Here is a 27,302-nt window from a genome sequence, read left to right as displayed (position 1 = left end):
CCTCTGATTGGCCAGCAGGGATGCTGGGCCGCGATTGGTCCAGCAGGGCAGAGGAGGAGAAGGAGAGGAGGAGGAGGAGGTGGTGTTGGGTTATTTCAGAGGAAACCTCCTGACCAGTAACTGAAAGCTCTTCATCAGAATCAGGAGGACAAACTTTGTCACTTACTGAAAGTAAAATTAATGTTTTAAAGATGAAAAATCAACTGAAATTAAGCAGCGATCAACTTTCCTGGGATTTCATGTGTGCAGCACCAACAAGGGCTTCATGGAAGCAGCAGCACAGCCCGAGAGGCCGAGTCCCGACAACAACACAGAAAACATTCAGGCGGTTTTAAAAAGATAAAATCGTTCTTCTAAGAGGCAAAAATGTAAAAAAAAGACGTGAAACAAGCAAAAATATTAATGCTTAGGGTGGGGGGAAGGATGTTTTTATGACTCACCTGTTTAAACTGTATTGAGGGTTAAAGCAGGGTGGAGGAACTCCAGGCCTCGAGGGCCGGAGTCCTGCAGGTTTTAGATGTGTCCTTGATCCAGCACAGCTGATTTAAATGGCTAAATGACCTCCTCAACATGTGTTGTTCTCCAGAGGCCTGGTAATGAACTAATCATTAGATTCAGGGGCGTTGACCCAGGGTGAGATCTAAAACCTGCAGGACACCGGCCCCTGAGGGGCCCACCTGTGGCTTTGCATTATCAGGGGCGTGGCCTCCCTGATGGACAGGTGGCTAACGTTTTCTTCAAACTTTGACAGACTGCAGTCTGAATGCAGTTTGGGAACAAATATTGGTTTTCCTGCAGAAAATGCTGGAAACACCTAAACATTACAAACTCTGGATTTATTTTCAACAACTTTTCAGCAGCTTGTTAACATCACATGACCTTTGACCCTTGGTAGCGAGCTGCAGAGGGATGATTCTTTATGCAGAAAAAGCATGAAGGCCTCCACACTCCAGGCCTCAGGATGAAATTCCTCCCACATACATGTGCTGCTGGGCGAATTAACGAGAGAACGTGGAGATGAAGTGTAAGGTGAGCCGGCTCTGCTTTGATCCGGTCTGATCCAGTTTGCTGGGTCGGCGTGCTTCTGAGGAAATGTCAGCGCTAAATTTACCGGCTGACAAAGAAGCGTTACTCATCCTCGGCACACAAACACAAATCTGTGCTTGAGCTCAACGCCTCCATCTGTCACCGAGCTTCGCAGCCAAACAGTCTGCCGCTCTCCGCTCGCAGGACAAACCCACAGCGATGGAGTCCAGAGAAGACAGCTCGCACATCCACGTCTCGAACCGCTTTCAGCATCGATTAGGCTGCAGACAGTTCTGATCGATCAGTCATGCTTTGGGCCAAGTCCGAACAAGGTGCAATTTGGGGGGGAGGCACGTGAGGATATTTCACACAGACATGTGGCACGCGGCAGGAAAGCACCTGCTTCAGATGGAAATATTCGTGGATAGCAGGCGAGCAGCAGAAGCGCAGGAGCGTAAACTGCACCGTCAGCTTTTAAAGGTCATTTTAGCAGCTACCCGCTGCAGAAGCAGAGTTAAACTTTCACCACTAGGGGACACTGCTTTACCAGTAGTGCGTGTATTGAGATGCTTTTGGATGATTTTGGATGCTTGGGAATTCTCAACGTCACACTGAGAATTCCCAAGCATCCAAAAATATCCATGGGTTCCCGACGGGCAAAGACAAACGCAGAAAAGAAACGCATAAACGGACCCAGCGTCAGTCAAGAGTGACGCCAGCATCACGAACAGGGTGGAGCATGTGACCCAAACGCTCTACAGAAGCCAAGTTTGATTCCTGAGGGCATTTACTGTGTCTTCCCCCGAGCGCGCTCCGCTGTCCTGTCTGAATAAAGACTAAAGAGCCCAAAAACCGTGGGCGAGGTTACTAATCTAATCTCTTAATCTTAGTCACATGAGAGTGGTTCAATAAAACACAGAAAATGACCTGGGAGTGACCACTGAATGACTGAACTCCAGCTCCCATGATGCACTGCAGCAGAACATAATGTTCTCACGAGCTGCCCCCAACTCTGAACCAGATGATGTAATGCATCTGCAGTGTGTGTGTATGTGTGTGTGGAGACAAGGTGAGCCAGAGGCTGCAGCAACAAGGAGAAGGAGAAACCTCCACATCCCAACTGATGATGTCATCTGCAGCCAATCAGCTGAGAGTGCTCAGAGCCACACCTTCTGTGTGTGTGTGTGTGTGTGTGTGTGTGTGTGTGTGTGTGTGTGTGTGTGTGTGTGTGTGTGTGTGTGTGTCTGATGTAAAATCGGGTTATGGATTCAGCAGAAACAATAACACATTGCGCTTTTATTTGAGCACTAAGGTGTTGCTGCAGAACAGAAATGAGGCTGTTTGCAGCAGTGCAATAGAATAGAATAGAATAGAATAGAACAGAATACAATAGAACAGAATAGAACAGAATAGATGTGATGGGAACAGAGGAGGCGGGGCTCTGGCCAGTTCTGCAGGATGCTTTTGAGGACAAACAGCAGCAGAATAACTGGAAGAGGTGACATCACCTCTGAGGCCGTAAGACGATGTCACCAACAATGAGGTCATTGCAATGAAATGGATTCGGAGTGATGTCATCATAATGGGACTGAGTAAAAGCAAGAAAGTAAAGTGGATGCGTCATGCAGCTCAGGTGAGACTGGACAAACACATTAGCGCATCTTTTACTCGTGCTGTGAGGACATAACCTGCAGTATTACACAAACATTAGAATTAGGTAAGGGTCATGTTAGAGTAAGATTAAGGTTTTAATCAGGTTAGGTTGAGCTCAGAGTAACGTTGAGAAAACGTTTGTGTAAGGTTAGATTTAGAGGGTTGGACAAAGGTACTGATACTGAGTCCCTGCTGAGCAGCTGCTTGTGGTACAGTGGGGTGTTCACTGTGTGGAGGAGGCGGGGCCCTGAAGGCTTCACTGGGCGAAGTACAACCTGCACAGGTCGCCAGTACACATGCCCACAGCCAAATTGAAATCTCCAGTGGAAGAGTGTGGCGAGAACACAGACCAGCTCTGGCTACAAGTCTGACTATGAGAAAATGATGATCTCAGTCGCTGGTTTCAAGCCTTATTGAATAAAACATGAAAGTAATTTTGGCTCCACTACAGTCAGAAAATAAGAATAATTCAGGCTCATCAGCATCCTTCAGTTTCTCACAATCAGTTTTAAAAGTATTTTGGTCAAAACGCTTCACAATGGGATGAGGTGACGTCACAGTGGCTGACCATCTTTTATATACAGTCTCTGCCACTGTCTCATAATGCATGAGAACTCCTCAGCACTTACACATGATCACCATGTGACCGATTGAAACTCAGAAAAATTCAGCTGATGACAGACTGTAGGTTTGTCTGACTGTGGGGTGTGGGTGTGGGTCTAAGCTGCTGCTGTGTTTTTGAATAAAGTTTGGAATGCTGCAGGATTCAGATTAAACAAATGTGTTAAATTCATCGACAGGCACCGATGATTTCTTTGTGCCACGAAACACTCGCTCGGCCCTGAATGAAACGAGCTGGAGCGATGTGTCGGCGAGGCATCGTGACCGCAGCCCACTGAGGAAGAGGAGGAGGAGAGTGAGGGAGGGGCGAGCTTCAGGCTGAGGAGAGAGAGCAGCGTGGGCTGAATATCAGCGGAGGCGAGTAAACGCTGCAGGACGAGACTTCCAGAAATTCACCTGAGTTCACCGCCGTGACTTTCACTTTGTGTCGGATCATTTTTCACAGTTTGAGGGAATTTTCAGACTAAAATCAAATCCTCAGATTCTGCCTTTGGTCTCTGCTGCAGGTGAGACACACACGGAGACATCAGCTGCAGACATGTTTGCCTTCTCTTATATATATAATATAAAGGAACAGCGTGGCACACGTCTCATGGTGCTCCTCAGAGCATCCCTCTCCTCTTTAGCCCGGAGGAGTCAATGTTTTCCAAAAGAATTTCACCTATGGGTCCATCTGACCTCAGATCGGTTTCTCACGTTGCCTCAGTCGCGCAGAGAAGACGGCGCTTCCTCTCTGCATGATTGACCTTTAACCTGCAGGTGTGGACGTCACTGCCAGGCCTGCTCCAGCCTCCCTCTCTTCTTAACCTCAGTCGTAGTTCAGGAGCAGTTTGAGGCGTGGCAGTACATCGACCTCTGCATCATCCAATCACCTTCACCTTCCACACAGCACTCACCTGACATTCTCCTAACCCCGGGAACCCTACCGATCCCCTCTGGCACCCCTAACTTCTTGCTGCCCTGGATTTCCCAGCTCTGGCTCCTTAAGACCCGATCTGATAACAGAGCTTTTCATCAGACGGGTCGTGACAGGCAGCGAGTCCTGGAGGTGCATGGACTGATCTCCATCACAGAATCACGCCTGTGCTTAATGCTTTGCTGTCTGAGGGTCTGAAGATCACAGGTTTGTTCCTGCACACAGAGACTTCTCCAGGTTATTTTGATGGTATTGTGCACACGATGACATATTCAAGTCTAGATGTAGTGTTTTTGCAGATTGGTGAATGTGTGCGTGCTCTCCAAGATTCCACTCTCCAAATGTTCCTGCAGCAGTTTATTTTTATTTTTCATGAAACTGAAAATGACCCAGTTTAAACATCTGATAAATAAAATCAAAGAAAAATAACATATGGTTTATAAAACAATCTATTTTTTTTAGTGTCCCAAAGTTTGATATAACATCCATGGGGTGAAACACTAAAATTACTTCCACCTGGTGACAGTAGCCCCCCCAAAAACTAGCATGACTCTGACCAAAATGCTAACTTTGCATCTTCAGAACCCATGGGTAACAGAGGCAGTGTCCATCTTTTATATACAGTCTGTATTGTGCAGGCAGGTGAAGCTCGGTGAAGATGAAACTGGTTGCAGCAGGGTTTGTGATTTTTAAAGTTTTAAAATGAATTTTTAGCTCTTGGTGACCTCACAGCGAGTCCCCTTCAGTCTCATTATCTGTCCACATACTTCTGAACACTCGCAGTTACCGACACACCTGCCATCAGCTGGTTATCCACGTTAGACAAAGTTTTAAATGAGTAACTAACTTAACTTTCCAGGTTTACATGAAAACCTGACAGATTCAGGCCCACACTCTGAACACGAGCGCCTCATATCTGTGTGTTGGAGTGAACGGCATCGCCGAGCTGAAAGAACACAAGCTAAACTTGTTTGAAGCTGTCAGTGTTTCGTGCAGGCGTGCCGTCTTCTCTGTGGCTTCGTGCTTTGTCCTTTTGAAAGCTGAAGTGAGTGGAGAGATGAGTCAGACGCTCTTCAGTCCGACCACGCTGCCGGATTTCAACGAGCGCGTAGGCGACAGAAGCGAGCGGCGTGTTGGCAGCTTGGTGGCAGATGGTCGGCGGGCGGACGACCTGAAACCATTCACAGAGCTCAGACATGAATGAAGACAAGCACATACACAACACACAATCCAGTACCTCCAGAAACACCAGAGAACTGCTGTCAAGTGGGAGGTTTTCTTTCCTCCATTCATCCTTTCACATCCTTTATTTTACAAACACAGTTTGTTGGGAACATGCCGTCTCCTCCAGAGGAAAAACCTTTGCACACTTTTCAGCACCTCTTAATAAATTAAACAGAATTTAAGTCTTCCTGAACAGTAAAAAGCAGAAAAGAATCCACGGCTGAAATCCACATCTGGTGGTTACCAGCTGTTTACCAGACGCAAAGCAAAAACGGTGAGCGTTGAAATGTCCTGCTGTGGAATGATGTCATCGATAACCACAACCGTGCTGTCAGATTAAGGCCCTTTTGACCTTTGACACTAACGTTTGTTTTTGCTTTGCAGGCGACTCTATGAGCATGCTTGCCCTGAGACACTTTCACAAAATCACAATGAAACGTGAAGCAGAATCCTGACCCGCTGATGGAGGAAATGACGCGGTTTCACGCTGGAGCGGTACCACGGGTCATCATGGCGAAGTCTTCAATGCTGTTTGAATCAGCACCGTTTGGATTCTCCATCAGCTGACGCAGAGCTCATCGGGATCATCACTTTAAGAACTGAAGGTCAGTCAGTCCTGAAAACCTCTGAATGTGTCCCCAAGTGCAGTCCCAAAAATCATCAAGCTCTACGAGGAAACTGGCTCCCATGAGGAAAGGAAGACCAAGAGTCACCTCTGCTGCTGAGGATAAATTCATCAGAGTCACCAGCCTCAGAAATGGCAAGGTAACAGCAGCTCAGATCAGAGCCAGACATCTCTGCATCAGCTGTTCAGAGGAGACTGTGTGAATCAGGTCTTTATGGTCAGGACAAAGGAAAAGCAGCAAGCAGAAGAGATTTGTTTGGGCCAAGAAACACAAGGAGTGGACATGAGACCAGTGCACACCTGTGCTTTGGTCTGATGAGTCCAAATTTGAGACCTTGTCTTTGTGCCACACAGAAAAGGTGAACGATGGTCTCTACATGCATGGTTCCCACCATGAAGCCTGGGGCAGGAGGTGTGATGGGGCACACTGAACCACAGCCTCCTGCAGCCACATGTCATCCCATCATTTATTTAAGACAAACAGCCGACATCGTACTTTAGTTTGACTCGTCTGTCCTTTAGTTTCTCACAGAGCTCATTTTGCCCACTAAACACTAGCATCCTGCTAATGCGTGCCGACTGGTCGGTTTAGGACAGGACGTCCTCCCTTGATGGTGCCCGTCTCAGGAAGTGCAGTTCTCCGTTATTTCTCTGGACATTTGTGACCATCACAAGAACATCGTCTATGTTCTCTGAGAACATTTCAAAGAACCTGGACGCTTTATAGCCGTCTTTGTTTAGGAGCTCACGGACTCCAGTGTAGAAAGTGTCTGAGAGAAACACGGCAGACTTCGGCCGGTTTACATCATTATCGGTCAATCGGCACTCAGTGACCTGTTATTGTTCCGTAAACGTGGAGTTTGTTTCCTGACGTCTGAATAAAGACGGAGCTTCTGGAATCACGAGGTCGAGTCGAAGGCTTAAAACCAGTCCTGATATCAGAGCTCATTTTATTTTACATGTCATAAATCCTTTCAGTACTTTCACAAACAAAGCCAACAGTAATGGAACAGAAGATAAAATATAGTTCTCTCTCTCTTTTTGGGAAGGAGCAGCCAATCAGGTCACCTGATCATACAGGAAGTTCAGCCCTCGCTTCGTCGTGTCTGAACCTGTGACGAGGTGCGTCAGCAGTGGAAGATCTGCTCCAGGTAATAGTCTGTGTCCTGCAGAGGGAAACCTCTGAGGTCAGGGATCCTCGGGTATCATACACTTCCTGTTTCGGACCTGAACCACTTCCATCCTCTCCTTCAGGAAGTTTCCGAAGGCTTCGGTCTCCTTGCTCTCCTCCGTCACTGAAAAACCAAACATCATACGTCCGAATGTTTATGAAATAATTTCAGGCTTCTAAGAAAATCAGGAAGCTTAATCCACGCCAATCGACAAGCGAGACTCTTTCCTCACCGGCGTGGTCGATGTCGTCTGTGTCGCTGTCCACCGCCTCCTCGTCAGGATTACCGCGTGTCATAATGAGGTCACTGGGCCCGGCGATGTCGGCTTCATCTGCTGGCAGGAAGTCAATCGGTCAGTTAGAACTACAAAAACGTAGCATAATAACAGTTTAGCTTCATAGCGCCGGCTCTACCTGTGGACGGCGTGTTCCTCATGTCGACGGCTCCCAGGTCCTTCCGGAGCCGCTCGAGCTGCTCCTGCTGCTTCTTGCTCTGAGCGTCGGTCTGCAGGACAGGAAGTCGGTTTAGACAGGAAGACGTGAGGGCGGAGCAACAGGGAGAAACAAAACAAAGCACTCACCAGCTGTTTGCGGAGTCGTTCGTACTCGGGTCGGTAGTCCCTGAGGAAGCAGGAGGAAGACTTCAGTTCGTCACAACAATTTGTTTCCTCCATGAAAAAAAAAAAAAAAGAAAGAACCCAACGCTCAGCGTCGAGCTCCACGACTCAAAAGTCTAGTTTTTATTTTTGAGTTAAATAAAGTAACTGTTACTGTTGCTAACCACCACACCAGTCATGATTTACAGACTGTATACTGCTTATGTGGTTATATGGATACTGCAGCAAACAGAGTCCTGTGGTCATTAATTCAAAGTCATTATTTATGGTTTCGTGATGCACGCTCAGTCATCCAGGTCAGGAAATCGCTGATTAACCCTTTAAAGCGCACCACAGAACCAAGTCCGCTACAGCTTATCTTTATATTTTTACCTGCTGTAGTGCAGAAGTGTCTTGCCCAAGGACACAACGACCAGGACAGACAGAGCTGTGGATCGAACTGGTTACAAGATGAGCTTCCCAACCCCCTGAACCACAGTCGCCCACAAAATATTTCTAGGTTTATCCCTCAAAACTTTAAATGCAAAAAGTTGCGCAACATACTTTCCAACTACAGAGAATCTATTCTGAGTGTCTTCATAGTTTAATTTTTGAGACACTAATTTTCCTAAACTGCACGAAAAACAAAACTAAATATTTTTGTGCACAACATGCAAAAAAACATCAAAATAAACTAATTCATACAAAAGTGTGATTTAAGTTTATGCCTTTCTGTACAGTTTCTGGGAGGCTTTAAAGTCACACATATGACTTTACAAAACTGCAGCAAACCTTTGAAAGGCCTTGTAAAAACTACGTTTCCCAGAATCAACTTTCTGGGATTATTTATAGGTATTTGGTGCCCTCTAGTGGCTGACACCACACGCAGCGTCCTCATATTGCAGACACAAAGGACATTTAATCTCTTTACTATTCTTTATCTTTAATAGAGTCATAACTTATAGGACTTCAAAAAACACTTCAGGTAAAAAATAAAATACAAATTAAAAACCTCTCAGCTTTATGAGGACCAAAGCTCAAATGTTTTTATAACTCTCCTATTAAAACTGTATTAAAGCTTAAAGGGTGACAGTGGCTCAGGGGGTTGGGAACCGGAAGGTCGCCGGTTCGATCCCCGGGCTCTCTGTCCTGGTCGTTGTGTCCTTGGGCAAGACACTTCATCTGCCGCCTGCTGGTGTTGGCCAGAGGGGCCGATGGCGCGATATGGCAGCCTCGCCATCGTCAGTCTGCCCCAGAGCAGCTGTGGCTACAACTGTAGCTGCCTCCACCAGTGTGTGAATGTGAGAGTGAATGAATAGTGGAATTGTAAAGCGCTTTGGGTGCCTTGAAAAGCACTATATAAATGCAATCCATTATTATTAAAGTTTTCAATATGACGGGTGTGGCCTCACGATACAGGTGTAGCTTGTTAGATTTGTATTGTTGATTGTCATTTGTGCTTAGAAATATCTACTCATATATGCTTAGAGTTGTATAATCAATGTCATGTTGGTAGAGGTTTGATCCTTAATAGTCTGCAAAGGCTTGGTGTGCATTCCAGAGTGTTCTGGCATTCACACCCACATCCTGGGAGCGCGGGAGAGGTCGTACCTGCTCTTATTGTTTTATGGTAGGATAAACGTAGCTATGTCAGTTTTAGGCTAAGTGCCTTTTGTTTAGATGGAGTGCTAGACTCCTGGCACCAGCTTTGGGGAGTGGCACACACACACACACACACACAGTACTCTGTGTGTATGTAGACGTCATATGTTAATGAACCTATGCATATTCATGTGAGCTCAATAAAAGGAGTGCTATGGGGAACCTGGCTGAGAGTCTGACGGAGGTCAAGTGGGTGGAACGACACTTGGCTCCAGGCAGGTCTCTGCATGAGTAACACGAAGAACTTTGCCTACTTGGTGTTCAATGCTTTTGCTGTGTAGTTAAATTGTCTCGTTCCAGCGGTGGGCCTGTGCTAGACAGACCCAACATAGCTGCTAGCCACCAGTTTCCTAATCAAGTTTGCTACTGTTGGAGGAGAACTTCACAAAAATGGTCACATGTGGCTAAAATGCTAAAAAACAAACAAACAAAGATTTTACACATGTTCATATTTAGAAAAGTTTCATTCAGTGTTGTTGTTGTTTAACTACTTAAATCATGTCAGGTTTGAGGTTTTATTCTGACGCTTTGAGCAAACAAAGATAACTTCGTGTTTTTTCCCTCTGGTCAAAAAGTGCCTGAATGTTTTAAAACAGCTGTATAGAGTCAGATCAGCTCACTGGGAACTCCTCATGCTAATGATCATACATCTTATCACCAGTGTGTCTGACTCACCTCTCGTACTCCTTGGCCGCATCCTCCACCTGCACAAACAGCTCGTCTAATCCACTTCCTGTCACCGCAGACACGCCCACCACCTGCAGGTGCAGAGACTTTATCGCTTTATCCTTTTCTCTAACTTGCTTTGACCCATCAGTGCGTGAGATAGTGTGGCTACATCCATCCTTTACATACAGTCTATTTAAAACCCTGTAAGCAGGTAAACCGCCAGCATAGCCTCTCCCTGTGTGCGTCACACAAAGTTAAAACTTTGGGGTTTAAGGATTTGCTAAGGGTCCAGTTTTTCGGCGGTCCCTCTCACCCTCAGGTTGGTGTAGAACTCGTCCAGCACGAGGCTCATGGAGCGCGTCAGGTTGCTCACGTACGAGGTTTCCTGGTTCAAAGCGTCCTGGAAAGCCTCAAAGTCCTGCATCCACTCCACCGCAAAGCTGTGGTCAATGATGTCGGTCTGAAAAAGAAAACCACGAGAGGAAACCCCGTCATCAAACGACAGAAACAACAAGATCAGCAATGAGCCGGCAGCACGCCGAGTGTCCTCACCTTGTTCATGACCACGATGAAGGGCAGCTTCGTCTTGTAGAGGATACTAAAACACAAAGAATCAGAGGACTCAAACAAAAACTCTGCTGACTGTCCTGATGGGATGCTCAGGTATATTTAGTGACTCATTTCAGGAAAGAACAAGGCCTCCACAATCCCCTGGCTCTTATTTTGAAAGTTGTCGTGTATCCCAAACGGCAGGATGATCGGGGGCTTCTGAAGTATCTCTGCAGCCTGCAGTTGGACTCCAGCTCCACCGACTTGGACTGGAGATGGGGGAGAACACGCCCATTTGCTGCTACCAGAACTATGGTGACCAGCGGCGGTCTTAGAAAGTGGAGCTGGAGTCCGACTCCAAGGTGAGAGACTAACGGGACGAGCAGCTGCTGTAAATCAGACCTCAGAGTCATCACGTCTCACAGAAAACATTAAAATGAATCTGATGTGGTTGGTGTTCGGTACCTGCAGGCGTACAGCATGTTGGACATGAAGGTGACGGGGTTGACGCTGCGGGACGTGTCCATGACGTAGATCACCACACAGGGGAAGGATGACGCCTACAAACGCACGCAGACGCTCTAAACGACTCGTCTTTATTCATAACTTAGACATAAAAGCAGACGAGCAGACCCACCAGAGCTTCGGTGATGATGGTTCCAGACGCCGACCAGGTGAAGACTTCGATCTGACCTGGAGTGTCAATCAGGACGTACCTGGAGCCAGAGAGACACCTGCTCATTCATGCTGTTGTTCAGTATGATGTTTATACGCTGCTCAAAAACATTAAAGGAAACTTTAATCGGGATCAGCTGCTTCGCTGTGAATGAAATGAACAACAGGTGAAACAACACTGAGACAACCCTGAACAGGACTGGTTTTACTGGAGGACATTTTTCCCCTGTTTTTCAGGATTTTTGCATTTGGCTATGGTCAGCATCAGGCCCGACCTGCACATCTTTACACAGATAGTCCAACTCCTGCAGGATGGCACATCCATAAGTGCTATTGAAGGTTTGGCGTGTCTCCCAGCAAAGTCTCAAGAGCATGGAGGAGATTCCAGGAGACAGGCTGTTACTCTAGGAGGGCAGCACTCCTAGTAACAGGAGGAACAGGATGAGCACGACCAGAACTACAAAGAGGCCTCCACTGAGACACTGCTGCGAATGTCCAACCAATCAGACACAGACGGGGGTCGTTGTCGGAGCCTATGCTGGTGCAGCCTCTTATCTCGAGACTATGCAGGCCGTCCGTAGAGGATGAAGGAACTGATCCATGCACTGCCCCGCATCGCCCGACCTAAATCACTAGAACTCCTCTGCGATGTTACGTTTCTCATCAGGACATCACCCCGGCGCCGTCAGGCATTCATACAAACACGTGGGGGGATTCAAACTCCCGAGAATCATTTCTGAACTCCTGCAACGAAATCTGAACAAAACGGGCCTGCATCGATTTTTTTACTTTGATTTTGGGGTGTCTTTGAATCTAGCCCTGTGTAGGCGCATCATTTCAATTTCCATTATCCCTAACCTATTACCCTCAGTGAGATCTGCTGTGCTTTAAGGTGTTCCTTTAATATTTTGGAGTGTTGTGCATCACAACCACACACAGGATGCCGCTGGCGTCCCTCACAATCCTTAAAACATTTAACTGCATCTAGCTGCAAATAAGCAGCTACATACTGACCGGTGATTCTGTCGCTTCTTCTCGATGAACTGCATCACCTGAAGAAAACAAACACAAAGTCAGCATCCGAACTGTTTGTCTGGTGTGAACATTCGTACCGCGAGATGTTGAGATTTGTGAGTCACCTGATCAAAACGGGTGGCGAACAGGTTGAGTGACGTCACGATGCCGCCGTTGGGTCCGAGGCCGTACTGCTTCATCACCTCCTTGTAGTTCACCGTGTCCCTGATGTCTGAAAGCAGGAGGACAGACAGAGAAAACTAACAGACGCTGAAGATGACGTGGAGCTAAAAGTCTTTCCGGCTCCATTTGAGTCACAAAAACACGTGAAGGTTTATTTGCTTTTGCTGTGATGTGTAATGCAAATATTAAATGCACGTCTGCAAATCCAGCATGCACATCAAGTTTTAAGTTCAGTTTGGTTTAAATGAGTAGCGTCCAGCAAACAGATGGATCCTTACCGATGTTTGCAGGGAAAGGGACCTCGTGGACGGCGGGGTCCAGGTTGATGACATATGGAGGAGCTTTGAGGGAATGCAGGTGAGCCGTCAGCCTCTGCAGGAAACAGAAAAGTACTCAGATTACTCGTGACTGCGGCTCACTTCACAACAGGCAGACAAACATCATATGGAGGAAATGTTCTGAGGAAGAGGAGGGAAGCTTTCTCTAAGTTATTTTATTAAAGGCTGTTGTAGGATAACTAACCTTCTGCTGCCTCTCCTACCTGACTGAAATCAAACTGATTTTATTTGATGCTAATGGGTTTGTGCGCGGTTTGGGGGCTTCGTGTGGTCCTCGGTGTGCCACAGAAAGCTGGTTGGTACCTGAGTTTAAGCTGAAATTAAATAATAAAAAAAGCTCTTCCTCCTCCTCTGATGTAAACCTGCTCACACACCGGTACCTGTCGCTGCTCGTTTATTTACCTTTCGGTCTCTCTGAAGAAGCTAACTCATGCGGCTAGCTGCGTTAGCCGCTAAGGGACCGGGACTCACCTGGACGAAGGTGGTTTTCCCGGAGCCCGCCATGCCGAGCACGATGAGACACACGGGTTTGTCCCCGGCAGCAGCTCCCGGGACCCCGCTGCCACCTGCCGTCGCCGAACTACCCCGGGTCTCCGGGAAAGCCGCATCAGTGCCGGGACAATCCGCCGCTGCCATGATGCTGGAGGGATATTATAGTAACCGGCTGCCGTCCACACGCAGCCGCTGTCGTAAAATGGAAACGCGGTGTTCAAAACGAAAGCCAGAAGGCAGCAGTTTAATAAACCATGATGAAAACACAAGGAAACTTTATTAGAATATTTTACAGATAAATTAATATAAATAAAAAACACATGACTGCAGAGAGTAAAATATTTCTACTGTTCACGAGTCTTAAAAAAATAGGTATTTTATTTTAATTTTTTGTGGATTAGAAATATTACTTTTAGTACATTTTAGTAGTTTATAATTTATTAGTAATGCAGTATATAAATAATTAATCATTTCTATATTATATATATTTCTGTATTTTAAAAGAATATTGGCTTTACTAGTTTTATGTTTTGCAAATATTTTAAATAATTAATTTTAACATACATAACCGGAATTTTCACATGTATCACTAACACTTCCTTTTTTTTAAAAATTACAAACCAATAAATAATTATTTTTCTCATTATAGTCTAGAAATATTCTGAAATTTTACTTTCCTTGAATAAAACTCTAAAAGAAGTAGATTCTTCGTCAAATGAAAATTGCTAGAAGTGTGGTGGGTGATTTTCACAATAAGACCTCTGTTGTGTCTCCTCCAGCAGTGGATAAAACTTCAACATAATAAACATTTGCATAAAAACAGATTTTAAATGTGTGGATTTTAAATTTTGCCACATGAATGAATGTGAACGAGGTAAAACAGCCAGCCTTTTCAGTCATTTTATTGCAAATGAAAAATGTGAGCATACATGTAATTAAATCTTCTGTGCAGATTAAAAGTACAATACACTATCCATAAGCAAAAGCCTCATAATAATCAGACGATAACACAATCTAACTCAGACAAGGGCACCAGTCATTCAATATAATAATCAAAGTTAAGAATGAGAAATAATGAGACCAAAAATATGAAATAATAGGATACGACAAAAAAGAAAACATCAAAAGTCAGAGTCAGCTATCAAAAGAATTTAAAACATCAAAAAGTGTAAAAGATTTCTGATTATGGTGCAAAGCAGAAATTCATTTTCCAGTTTAAACCAAAACTACAACAATGAAAGATTTAGAAATCTGACGACGAGCACGTTCAGGAGCTGCAGCTGAGCAGGATCCAGACTCACCGAGCCGTCACTGCTTTTCTTATCTGTAGAACATTGTGTTCTGCAGCTGTCTTCTATCCAGCGTTCTGTCCTTGACTTTTTGTTTTCAAATGAGAAAATCTCTCCAAAATCTGTTCTGCAGCGTTTCACTGCAGGTCGCAGTCGGACGTGAAATACAGCAGTGAGCTCTCACAATCACAGTAAACTGAAACTAGGTCTTCAAATATATTTTACTCAACTGAAGTAAAACTAAAAACACTGCCTGAAATGATCCTGTGCTTCCTTAAGTGAACTTGAGATGGACCCATTTAGATCATTTCATATTTTTATTATTTCAGTCTAGAGCAGCTTTGCATGGGTCACTATTAAAAATAATCCTTCTTTACCTTCTGCTGAACCTGGATGTAGCCACTGTGACGTCACCCTTTGTTTTCAGCATGTGGAATTGAACAAATTATTTTACTGTTACAATATAATCTACAGCATTAACAATATAACAGATAGCTTTAAGACGGCATTAAGATGCCATATTAACCTTTATTCCAGGTGCAGTTATAACTATTTTTATACACATCCTGCAGTTTGTGCTTCTTAAAGAGTTGAAGCTCAGTCAGTTAATTGAAGGTCAGGCGCTATGTCCAGATTGTGTAAGTGACTTAGAGCTACGGAAGGATTGCCTACACGCTTACAAAACATACATGCCATGTTATTCATTATTATCTTTTATTCGTTTATATCCTTTTTATTAAGCTTTGAGTAGTGGCATTTGATTAAAGCATTTATTCAATATATTCCGTATATAGTTTCAGTTAAGTTGTTACACATATGAGAGTGGCTTCTGTCTGGTAAGAGGTCATGAGTTTAGTTGGCGAGGTGAGACTGAGTGCATTTGAGGTCGAGACACACACATAGTAGGTAGACTCATTTCTAGGTAAGAGTTTGCAAGCTTGTAACTGCATTTTGTGCCTGCATAAGTGACAGTTTGTTGCAGGACGTGCATCTGATGTTCCAGAGCAAGAAGATCTACAGGAAGCACCTGGCGTGGAGACGGAGAAAATGTTCTTTTCAAATGTGTCAGAAGTCGTTAACAGAACATTTGTGGTTTTGAAACTTATGCATGTGTTGTATCTGCTTGACGTAAGAGGGTGCGTAATAATACCCCGATGCTATAAAACAACTGCTTGTGTATTGTTAGGAGGAGATCGATGCTGATTGTGTGACAGTGGAGGAGCAATAATGTCAGTGACACAAACACATTGATGGGAACGTGGGCACGAAGTGGGCTGTATTATTACTGTGGGTATAACACTCTTTTGGTTCGTGTTCCTATGGGAAGTGTAGGAACGTGCGCAATGGTGAGATTAGGAGCTCCACTTATGCTAATTGGGGGCAGAGTAAAGGTTATACCAGAAAGAAACACACGCACATTGGCAGCCAGGCGCAAGAGACACATTTTGGCAAAGAGAGGGACCGAGGGAGCACATGCCTACGACCCTAGGATGAATTCACCCACCTGGATTGATTCTATAGAAGTTCCCAATGAATATAAATTAGCAGACCAAATAGCTTCAGGATTTGAAAGTATGTTCATATGGATAACACCGAATAAAAATGTTGACCGCATAAACTATATCCATTATAATGTGCTGAGGCTCTCTAACCTGACCAGGGACGCCATGGAGGGGCTCGCGGAACAATTGGGTCCGACCTCGTTGATGGCAGTGCAAAATAGGATGGCCCTTGACATGTTGTTGGCGGAGAAGGGAGGCGTGTGTGCCATGTTTGGTGACCAGTGTTGTTTTGTTTGATTTGTTTGTTTGCCAAATTGCATCCGTTTACTAAAGTTTCAAACCGGAGCTCCGCCTCCTTGGACGCTCTGTTAGTACAGTGACCTCACAGCAGCCATATTATTGGCCACATGATGTCATTAAAAATGCTCCACAAGGCTCCAACAGCACAAACACGGTGCAGAGGTCCAGTTTAGGAGAAGCCGTTTGAGCTCCTCTCTCACTCAAAGCTAACTTTATAATGTTGTCAGTCCATGAGGATTATTTTGAACTGTGAATCATACAAAGCTACCCTAGTGACGTGTTTGTATGAAAATGAGATCTTTGTGTGTTGCTTTTTTCAGTTCAGCTCAGTTACTCACTCGAAAACAATCCATTGTGAACTGTACTCGAGTGAGTACTGACGTCGGGCTCTGCACTCTCTGGCCCAGTGTCCAAACTTGCTGCAGTAAAAGCAGCGATCTCTTCTCTTATTCCTGCGAGTCTGGCTGCTTCGAGGTGGCTCTGGCAGTGCCAGCAGATCTGATCTCCACTCTCCCGGATGAGTTACAGATGGCTGATGTTTTGAGGTAAACGTGCCCTTTAATTCCATGTTTTCTAAAATAAATTTGATCTTGGAAAAAGTAAAAGTTTCCCACTCAACATGATCCTTCAAAAGCTTCGCCACGTGAGGCTGCAACTTATCTACAAGGTGAAGATTAAACAGAAAAGCATTTGCTTCACTCATAGTGGAATTCCACAGTCGGTGGAAACGTTCAGTGAAATCTGTCACCGACTCTCCGGGTTTCTGAAGAATCAACCAAGGGGGCACAAATTCAGGGTCATTCCAGGCTGCATTTTTAATCGAGGTGGCGCACTGTGTGTCGAGCCATGCCGTCATATCACGAGTACGTCGCCACCTGGCCTCGCCATCCACTCCTGGCAAGTCAAAATGTTCCTTCACATTTTCCCACTTGTAGTTATAAACTAACGTCAGCAACTTTTTGAGCTCAGCAGGAGACGGCTGATACACCATGCAGGTGAAACGCAGCCACCTGTGGAAGTCACTCGGTGTTTTGATGGGGTCAGGAGCATCTCTTAACAGACCATAGAGCTCGCCTGGGGTCCATACGGCCTTCATGCCATCCACAAATTCTCCGCCACTGCTCTGCTTTTCTGCCATAGACCAGGTCGCGACAGGCGACTCTTTCGGAAGACTTCCCTTGTCCGTTTGCGTGCCTTTTTCCTCAGGCGACTCTTTCAGAAGACTTCCCTTGTCCGTTTGCGTGCCTTTTTCCTCAGGCGACTCTTTCAGAAGACTTCGCTCATCCGTTTGCGTGCCTTTTTCCTCAGGCAACTCTTTGGGAAGACTTCCCTCGTCCGTTTGCGTGCCTTTTTCCTCTCGCGTTTTAACTTGTGGAATATTTGGCGGCGGTTGTAGTACTTTTTCAGCTTCGGGACTTTGGTGCCCCTGAAGGAGCCAGTCATAGTTTAGCCCCACTTGTTGCAGCTCCTTGAATAACTTCTCCTCACTCGGGTGAGGTTGTACCAGTGTCACAGCAGAAGGAAATTCCTTTCGCTGCTCTGGTCTTTTGGGACCTTCAACTGTTTTCTGCCTCAGACGCTTTGAGCTGTTGGACCCCATGATGATCAAGCTGATTAACACTCCAGGTGTTTATCTGATCACAGAAACAGAATAAATGTTGATCAGTTTTGGAAACACACTCGTGATGTTCAGATTGGCACAGTTAACTGATAAATAAAGGCTGTCTCATCATCATCATCATAACCTGTAACCCCCATCATGTAAAATGACCAATTAACATCCAGAAAACTTTCATCATGCCTGATATATTATGACATCATCATGACTAATATGTGTGTGCAGTCAAAGGTCACTCTTTCAAGGATGCCAATATTCACATTTTGGACAGAGAAGACGGAGTGAACGACCCTCTTTAGACGGAGGGCGGAGCTTGCGACACCGACTGTCTGACATCTATAATCCTGTTTTCCTTCCCAGACGCCTTAATGCCGACTTTTGAGTCATCTGATCTCAATTAGTCACATGACAGCGTGAGGCAAGGTTTCACCCAAAACCACTGCTGACAGTGACCCCCAGACACGTGATCAACGGGTCAACGACGCTCTTAAGGAGAACAGTAGAGTTTAAATACCAGGGACTCTCCACCGTTTGGTTTTACAGCTGCAGAAGCTTCTCGGATGAAACTTAAAGAAGTCCAGTGGCTTTTCTTTCCAAGAAGCAGATCTCTCCAAAGACCAGATTATGAACAAAGTAACAAAATTATTGGAACTTCCGATTATTGTGTCTTTGAGTGTTTTAATACCTTTGGAAAAAGGCGAAATAACAGTGCAGGATCCAACGGCATGTGGCTAACAACGAGGAGCTGTGAAGGCAGGACAGAGAGAAGTTATCGCTCTGTTGTTGAACACTGCGCACAAACATGCAAAGCATATCTTATCCCACGCAGACAGCTTTCTGTGAGCACGCTCAACTGAAGCCTTAAACTTGTCCACTACAAACTCAGGCAGTGACAAGTAGTCTGATGACAGCAGCATGAAGCTAATTCAGAACATTGGACGCGGTTTGCGATTCAGAGAAGAGAAAGAGGAAGTAAAGGATGCAGATTTACTGAAATAAAGGCACTTACAACCTGCTGTAAGAAATACTACACCAGTACTCTTAGTCGAGTAAGTGAAAAAGTCTGAAGCCACCATTCATTTCTTTTGGAAGGTGTTTCAGTGAGAAACTGGCCATATTTTATCGTACCACCCACGACTCAGGGCAGAGTTCCCCAGTAATTAGCTTCAGTTTATATGATCTGTAATTATGTTTACCTACAAATACGTAAAGGTCAATTAATATTAATAATTGTAATACAAATAAATGCAAGTCTTTGGTTGGAAACAGAAAAATGTATAGAAATTGCCTTCCTACCTGTACATTTATCCTTTCTGAGGTCCTGATGAGTAAAGTGAGCGAGGAAGTTCAGAGAAGACAAAGGTTGATCTCATCTCAGCGTGAAGCTGGTAGATCCACACGACTGCTGTCGTTTTCTCTTCTAAAACACAGAAACAGAAAGTTTGTCCTCAGAGCGGAGCAGATGTGGACAAGCATGAATTAAAAAGTGGGTTCGGTTTGGCCTGAAATTTGTCTGTTTGCAGCACGGAGCCCCTGATGAAGACGCCTGCTGGAAAGTTACAGGGGCGGAGCTCGAACTGAGAGGCTGAACCATGAAACTATGAAAGTACAGATATAGAAATGAGCTGAACAGACTTTTGGATATCTGCAGTTCCTTTCATGCATGGGAAATCTGTTTTTTATTTTTTAAATAAAAACTGCAAACCATGAGGTGACAAACTGATATATGGTCCCTTTGCTGCAGGCGCAGCTGAAGGGCAGTGAACGCCTTTTCTCTGACTCCAAAACTCCAAAACATTCCCAGCCTAAACTAGTTTGCAGTGTCTGCCTTTACAGATGGATTCTGTGCATTATTTTGTTTCATACCAAGATTCAGCTTTCGTTCGCCTACGTCCTGTTTTATATCCTTAACCCTTTGACCCCTGCGTGGAATACATGTGACGACATGCAGGACCTCCACAAAAAAGACAGAGTCCCGTTTCCCCTCTTTGCCCAGCGCCTCTCAACAGATACGACTTGTTTGCCTCTCCTGCTACATATTTCACGTTGAGCTGTGTTTGACCTGCAAAGGGGAACTGGATTTCAGCACAAGTGACGTCTGTGATCTTTGTTTAGTGACGGGTGTAGAAAAGAAGTTTCACCTTCAGTTCGTTTAAAGTTTAAAGCGAGGGGCGAGTCCTGCGCTGCAGCTGCTGAGATGAAAGCAGGAAGAACTGTTAACTGACTCAAATATGTCACCCTGTTAATTTTAAAGTGACTTTTTCTGACTTCCTTCTGCAAATTCTAAAGTATTTTAATTCAATTCAATTCAGTTTTATTTATACACAACAACAGTCGCCTCAGAGCGCTTTATACTGTAAGCTAGACCCTACAATAATACATACAGAGAAAAACCCAACAATCATATGACCCCCTATGAGCAAGCACTTTGGCGACAGTGGGAAGGAAAAACTCGCTTTTAACAGGAAGAAACCTCCAGCAGAACCAGGCTCAGGGAGGGGCGGCCATCTGCCTGTATTTTACCAGGTGCCTTTCATCTAAACTAGTTCAGTAGCTCAGTAATAAAACAGCAATAGTTGGATAATAATGTGAAAATAAAGACTCAGTGGGGTGTGCAAATTCAGAGACCCCATTTTTAGACTGATTGCGTCACAGAGACGCGACGAAGGCTGTCCAAATTCGAAGACTCTTCCAAATGCAGCCGACAAGTGCGTCCTCCTTTTCCCCAGATTTGAAGGATGTGTCGGGTGTATCCTTCGTGGCACAACCTATCCCATAATTCATAGCGCTGCCCAGCCGATTCCAGTTTCCAACAATGGCGGCAGCTACTTAATTTTAATATTACTCTAATTACTCTTTCTGGAGAGAGAAAGGAAACTGCTGTACGTAGAGAATGTAGCTGTGTAAACCTCAAATATCTGCTCGATTTATCAAGACATCACATATTTCTAAAAGTGCTCCGACATTTTCGGAGACGTCTGTTACCCACCAGCTCGATAGCTGACCGGGGCGATAATGGCGAACTCTGGGCACATCGTTTTCAACCCACCTGAGTTAAACATGATATATAAGTCACTCAGATAACTTAAAAATGTTATTTTTTCAGTGTTTTATTTGTTCCTGAGTAAATCGGTTTGGCTGAGATTAAAGTTCTAGTTTTCACACAGCTGAATAAACGTCAAACACGGGTCTTTCACTTTCACGGGTTGCCACTGATGGTAGCTCTGCTAGTTGGAAGTTTTATACCAGTTAGGGATCTTTGACTGTATGTGATTACCATGGTAACAGGAAAGAGCTTGATATGAATCTTGTAATATCAGGTGTGGGAATGTTAGTCACCGTCTGATTGACAGTTTTCATCAGGTGGACCAGAGTGTCAGGTGTGCAGCAGCATGTTTAGTTGACCGATGATGGTAAGTTCTCCAGCAGGAGGCGTTCGAGCCGCCACACGTTGTCACGTTGGCAGCTCAGTGACGCTCTGTGTTGGATTTCTAAACAGCCTAAGAAGCTAGATCTTCTGGTGTCTCAAGCTAAAGAGTCCAAAGTTGGTCATGCTGTTACCACAGCGCCCCCACATGACAGAGAAAAGAAACTGCTGTACGTAGATGCTTGTGATTAGTTACAGAAAAGACACGACTGGACAAATCATAGAAAGAAACTCATTTATTGATAGTTAAATAGTAAAATAAAGTGTTCTTTTAAGGATATGTTGAACTGTTTTGAGGTGAGACGAGCAGCCGCACAGGAGTCAGGGAGGCTTTCACAATTTTAAATTAAATAAATCTGTCAGACTGAAGGGAGACATGACTTCACATCAGCACAAAACTCTTTCACATTATCACTGAACTCTCTACAGAAATAAAAACAAAGCTCTGACGGTACATCTAGACCACATTAAGTCATACAGTCACATTTTAAAGTTCACAGGTGTCTTTATATCAGGGGTGTCAAACAGGAGGCTCGGGGCCCAGCAAAGACTCTAATTCGGCCGGTGGAACAAGTGAAGGAAGGCATATACATTTTGCCCTTTTAACTGTATTTCCATAAGTTTGCAGCTTTTCTTACTGATAAAGACGTCCAACATCCACATTCATACTATAACACAGAAATAAAATAATAGGAAATCAGTTTGAGGGCAGAAAAGTTCTTTTTTTAATAATGAGACTACAGTAAAAGTTTTCTGTGAATTAACAAAAACTTGGTGTTTTATAAGTACAGTGTGAGGAATGAGCTCTCTGAACATTTGTCTTACATTTAAGCCCAAAGAGTCACGCTGGCAGATTTCTTTCTTTCCTGCAGCTGCTTTTATTTATCACGTAGAAAAACTGAGCTGTACTGTGCAGACTGCCCTTCTTGGTCTTATATGAACACATGTCAGGGATTAAATATGTGCTTAAGCTTCTTTACGCTGACAGAAAGGGCACTTTCACTGGTCCGGGCCTTTTAACATAGGGTGGGCTGTATGTGGCCACAATGCAAACTGAGTCTGACACCCCTGCTTTACACCTTTATGCAGCAGAAACTGACAGTTTGACAAAAACAGCTTTAAAAATCTCTTCAAAGGGATCAAATCTGCATTATTACCTCACAACGAAAATACAAATAAATAAAAACATGAACAATATCTCAAAGAAATATAGTGAAACTGACTAAAACATTTCTTCACATTCATTCTCCTCTCTTCACACGTTCATTACTTTCTAGTCTCTTTAAAGCTAATTAATGTGCAGCTTCTTCATATTGTGCATGTGCCCAATACTGTCCTGTTTTGCATAGTTTAACATTTGATTCCTTCACAGTTTGAGGGGGTCGGACCGCTCTCACATCGCTCTGCTAAATGTGGAGCCATGAAGCTGTTTGCTTAGCTGAGCAGAAAAAGGTGCGTCTCTGTAAAGGCTCACAGCGTTTCTGCCAGGATCCAAACCAAGTCAACTTTAGAGGATTTTCACCCACTTGTTCCGAGCTCGAGCATCCTGACTTTTACTCTGCTGCAGGTCAGAGACCTCACCAGCTTTTTACTGCTCTGCATCCATCTGACAACAACATTAGTCACATTAAAAACATATTTATTTGAAGTCCCGACAGTAATTATGGACTCTTCCTTAGTAAACTCAGTGCATTTACATGATGCTGTTACTGACCGTGAAACAGTCGATCAGCTGACTGTCTCTCTGCTTCTTCTTTGGTAAATGAAACATACTAAAATGTTTCCTTGGACTCATCGTTACATTAAAACTCGAGGCTTCGTGCTCAGCTAAGCTAACGTCTCCTGGCCTCAAATTTGCCCAAATGTTGAACTATTCATCTTCTGTTCACGCCGAGCTTCCAGCCGCTCTGGCATAAAGTGAAGCTACAGCGGCACTCTGCTTTAGTGGTATTTCACATTAATCTGCATGTGCAAACTACTCAAAAAATACAATAAAATACAACAAAATAAATACTAAAGTGTGGAAGCACATCCTCGTGTCTTTGGTGAAGTCTCTGTGCTTCAGAGGTTAAACCTGCAGGTCTCACAGTTTTAACCGTGTGAGGAAAAAGAGACTTTTTAATTAAAAAAAACATGGGAAGAAATCTCACTTTCTTTGGAGTTTCTGGTCTGTTGGTTGGACGTTTACTGAAAGGTGGAAACAAGCTGCTTTATTCCAAGAAATAATCAAAAAACCTGACTGACTGCAGTCCTGCCTGATTTAAGTCACTCATTAAACTCTACAGAGCAGACTGGTGCTCAGACGGATGATGGATCCGTCTTCATCATAACTCAATTTTAACCTCCTAAGACCCAAACTCTGTCATGGCATGCATTTTTAATTTCTCTTTGCTATTTGGGCTGATTGGGACCTGATGGATGTAAAAACGAAGAATTACCTGTTTTGTTTTTGTTTTTTACCTGATTTTTGTTTCTGAGAGAAATCAGATCCACATATGAGGACATTCATTTTAAATTTCGATAGAACAGTGGCAGTATAATGTCCTTGTTAGTGGATATCAGGCCCTTGTAGAGCAAAATTGAGTATTTTGGTCAAACCGACCCAAAATGCGATGTCCACATATGTGGGCGCCAGGTCCTAGGAGGTTAAACAAAAAGAAATCACCACCAGTTTTCACTTGCAAGTAACGTCCGAATGAGGAGGGAAAGTTACAGGTAGTTGGAGATAAAGTGCTATATTAAATAAGCTTGATATGTATTTGCAGCAGCTGTAATAGTTTTCTGTTAGCAAGCGACAGGAAAGGTCTGAGGCTCTTTGAGGACGGGAAGCCTCTGAGTCTGTCTGCGGCTTAGTGTTGGTCCTGTTTATGATTAAGACTCCAGAATGACCGATCACGGTTAGTTTCTCTTAACTATCCAGGCCAAAACGGGCCTGGATAGTTGCTGAGATATTGTGGTGTGGACTGGCAGCTTCAGGACAGAAAATCTTCCCTCTGGCTGACAGAAGGTCCTACTTACAGAAAACATTTTCACATGCAGGCGGAAAGCTATGATAAATATTCTTATAGTGTAAGTGAAGGTGCTGCACAGCTATAAATGGCCTTCAGTGTGAGTAAAGCTTAGTTTCTCAGATCAGTTAGTAATTTTGGGCCTTACACAAGTGCAACCCACCGGGACTTCGATACGCGTCTTCTGGACTTGATATGTGTCTGCGTCCTTACACTTGGTCTTCATCAGGACCACCATCGGAGCCCGAACCTCCACAGAGTTGTAGTCGTTCACTTCGTGCCCGTCGATGATGCATCCCTTACAAAGGCACTCGGCAAAGATGATGTCACGTGGATACCTGCTGTCGTTTCGGTCTATGCTGGAGACACAGACAGACAGAAAAGACCTCAACACGTGCAGGAGACAGTGAACACACAGCAGATTCAGTCGGGACAATACGCGGCTTCTCAAATCAAAGCTCGTTTAATATTAAAGCTGGTAGCTTTCATCTGCTCGCTGGTTCCAGGTTGAACTTCCTGAACCAGCTCAGCAGCTGTCCATCCATTTCTACTCCGCAATAATCCAGCCTGCTCTCTGCACGTCCAAACTTTGGATCAGCCACCACACAGGGCGAGAACAGAATACACCGGAAAGTCAGGACAGCACAGAAAGTCACTGCTGCTGACGTGTCCTCCATTCAGGGCTTGTACAAATCTAGAATCAGGAAACAGGCAGGCAATGCCACTGCAGACCATCACAGCCTGGACCCAACCTGTTCCCACTCCTGCCCTCTAGTAGGCGCTACAGAGCACTGTACGCCAACAGACATCTGTGCAGCTTCCTCCACAGGCCGTCACTCTGATGAAATCTTACTTACTGTCAAAAACATCCACCATACCTGCTGCTGAACCAAAGCATGATGTATACCATGTTGGTAAATAAATAAAGAATTATTAAATATTCAAAGGAGCTTGCAAAGAAAAGCGTCTGGACTTCTTTAAGTTACTTGAAGACGTTTCACCTCTCATCTGAGAAGCTTCTTCAGTTCTAAAGTCAAATGGTGGAGAGTCCCAGATATAAACCTAGTGGGAGTATCCCCCCACAGAGGGACAAAAGGACCCCCTGATGATCCTCTAATCGCCTGAGCCAAGGTGTGAAACTGGGTGTGGGTCCCAATCAGCCAGAGTTTCGGGTGTGTTCATTGTGAAACCTGGCCCCACCTTATCATGCGAACTAAATATGTTCCAATTCAAATCGATTTTAGCCAGAATAACGCGATATTGATTCATTAAATCCTGAATCTATTTTTGTCAGTCTCTGACCAAAATTCACTGAACCAGCAGCAAGTTCCAAGCTACACTTCACATTTGTAAAACATCGTCATTGTTTCTCTCTTACTTTGACTGTTTTGCTTCCACCACGATACGATCTCACTTCCTGCACAGCTCTGTCTCTCTAAGTGTCCTTCAAAAACAGTTTCCCATCTGAAATCTCTGTTTTCTGCATTATTTGCTGCTTATTACGCACCAGTCTACCTGTGTGTTCAGTGCTGTCAGCCTCTGACAAGAAAGCCTCATTTCTGCTGTTCAGTGCAGAAATGTAAACTTTTTAAAATGATGCCAAAACTCTTAGCTGAGTCTCTAATCAAACCTCTGTAACTTCAGCAGCATCAGGTTCAGAAGCTGATTCATGGTTTTCTTCCATTTTTGATTGGCTGCAGAATATTTTTAAGGTTATCTGTTAGAAAAAGCCAGACCAGGAAAATCTCCTTTATGTGTTTCTGTTTTAGCCTCAGTTACTTTGAGGCAAACGCATCTGTTGTGATGCTCACAGCTCTGATGAAGTCTCACAAGTGTCAGCCTTGTTTTTATACAGAGATTGAAAAAAATATATATATAGAATTAGAATATTTCTGACTGTCAGAGTCAAAATTCAGTCGAATCGATGATAGAAATTTGCGACAATACCCAACATTCAAACTTTCATTCAAACAGTAATGAGTGAGAGAATGAGCGTTTTTGTCCCTCTGCGGGTTCCATACTTACTAGTAACGCCACGGAGACAGCGCGCGGCCGTTGAGCTCGTGCATTTGCTGGGCAGCCTGTTCGCAGGTGGTCAGGTTCTGGTGCTCGCGGGCGTCGCGCTGAAGGTCGAGCTTCTTCAGGTTGACGTCAAACTTTCGCTCGCGGGCTTTCACCTTCTCGGCGCTGAGACACCTGGAGGCGGCTGGGCGGAGCTCGTGCATTTGCTGGGCAGCCTGTTCGCTGGTGGTCAGGTTCTGGTGCTCGCAGGCGTCCACCATCTCGGCGCGGAGCTCGTAGAGGATCAGTAGAGAGAAATGCAAAGTGGCAGAAACAGTCAGAGAGAGCTTGACGTGATTGGCCATCTTGACTTCGGACGGCTGAGACTGGCGCCGCTCCATTTTAGCTGCTTTAAATACGGTAGCGGAGCTCCTACGGCTGCCTGGTTGCCATGGGGATCTCCTCAATATCAACATTTCCTCACGACAAACAGTCCGCGTGCGGCCCCGCCCCTCTGCTGGCTGTGCGCTGTGTTTGTGACCGGGAGCAGACAGCCTCGTACCTCTAATAAACTCCGCCGTGAGCTCTTTTTAAACATTTCACACGTTTCATTGTTGGTTTGTTCCTTTTTTAAAGGTAGAGACAGATGTTTATGTTTTACAGAGAAAGGTTTTATCGCCTGAAACGTGAATATTGTCAGATTTTCTGCAACTGCTGTCGTTCTGATCCTCAACAGTACATCT

At 44.7% G+C, this 27,302-nt stretch overlaps 2 protein-coding genes and 1 long non-coding RNA gene across 10 annotated transcripts; 1 reads left to right on the top strand and 2 right to left on the bottom strand.

Moving 5' to 3' along the window:
- Window positions 1-1,440: 1,440 nt before the first annotated feature.
- Window positions 1,441-7,933, top strand: LOC146393100 (uncharacterized). Its single transcript, XR_014800086.1, has 3 exons — window positions 1,441-2,659; window positions 3,480-4,423; window positions 5,825-7,933. It is a non-coding gene; the product is annotated as an uncharacterized LOC146393100 (long non-coding RNA).
- Window positions 6,996-13,609, bottom strand: gpn1 (GPN-loop GTPase 1). 2 transcript variants are annotated; one of them, XM_084926318.1, is made up of 13 exons: window positions 13,394-13,609; window positions 12,863-12,956; window positions 12,527-12,633; window positions 12,402-12,439; window positions 11,350-11,428; window positions 11,178-11,272; window positions 10,716-10,761; window positions 10,477-10,623; window positions 10,170-10,252; window positions 7,818-7,857; window positions 7,651-7,741; window positions 7,470-7,571; window positions 6,996-7,360 (listed from the first exon to the last, which is right to left on the bottom strand). In XM_084926318.1, the coding sequence occupies exons 1-13, from the start codon at window positions 13,556-13,558 to the stop codon at window positions 7,254-7,256; spliced, it is 1,194 nt and encodes a 397-aa protein (XP_084782444.1). In that variant the 5' UTR covers window positions 13,559-13,609; the 3' UTR covers window positions 6,996-7,253. The 2 variants fall into 2 exon arrangements, with proteins under 2 accessions (XP_084782444.1, XP_084782452.1); XM_084926326.1 differs by having other exon boundaries at window positions 7,470-7,568; window positions 13,394-13,608.
- A 327-nt stretch (window positions 13,610-13,936) lies between these two features.
- Window positions 13,937-27,091, bottom strand: LOC146393098 (uncharacterized). 7 transcript variants are annotated; one of them, XR_014800084.1, is made up of 4 exons: window positions 26,584-27,091; window positions 24,722-24,917; window positions 19,420-19,543; window positions 18,037-18,139 (listed from the first exon to the last, which is right to left on the bottom strand). XR_014800084.1 is itself a non-coding variant. In XM_084926289.1 (3 exons), exon 3 carries the CDS (start codon window positions 18,103-18,105, stop codon window positions 16,840-16,842), a length of 1,266 nt encoding a protein of 421 aa, XP_084782415.1. In that variant the 5' UTR covers window positions 18,106-18,139; window positions 18,809-18,868; window positions 19,420-19,826; the 3' UTR covers window positions 13,937-16,839. The 7 variants fall into 7 exon arrangements, 5 of the variants coding, with proteins under 5 accessions (XP_084782415.1, XP_084782399.1, XP_084782409.1 ...); XR_014800085.1 differs by having other exon boundaries at window positions 18,110-18,868; XM_084926289.1 differs by lacking the exons at window positions 24,722-24,917; window positions 26,584-27,091 and adding an exon at window positions 18,809-18,868 and having other exon boundaries at window positions 13,937-18,139; window positions 19,420-19,826.
- Window positions 27,092-27,302: the final 211 nt, after the last annotated feature.

The sequence above is a fragment of the Perissodus microlepis genome, chromosome 1 (assembly GCF_051167445.1).
Source record: "Perissodus microlepis isolate ML-2025 ecotype Zambia chromosome 1, ASM5116744v1, whole genome shotgun sequence".
NCBI classification, from domain to species: domain Eukaryota; kingdom Metazoa; phylum Chordata; class Actinopteri; order Cichliformes; family Cichlidae; genus Perissodus; species Perissodus microlepis.
This window is presented reverse-complemented; position numbering and strand designations above follow the sequence as displayed.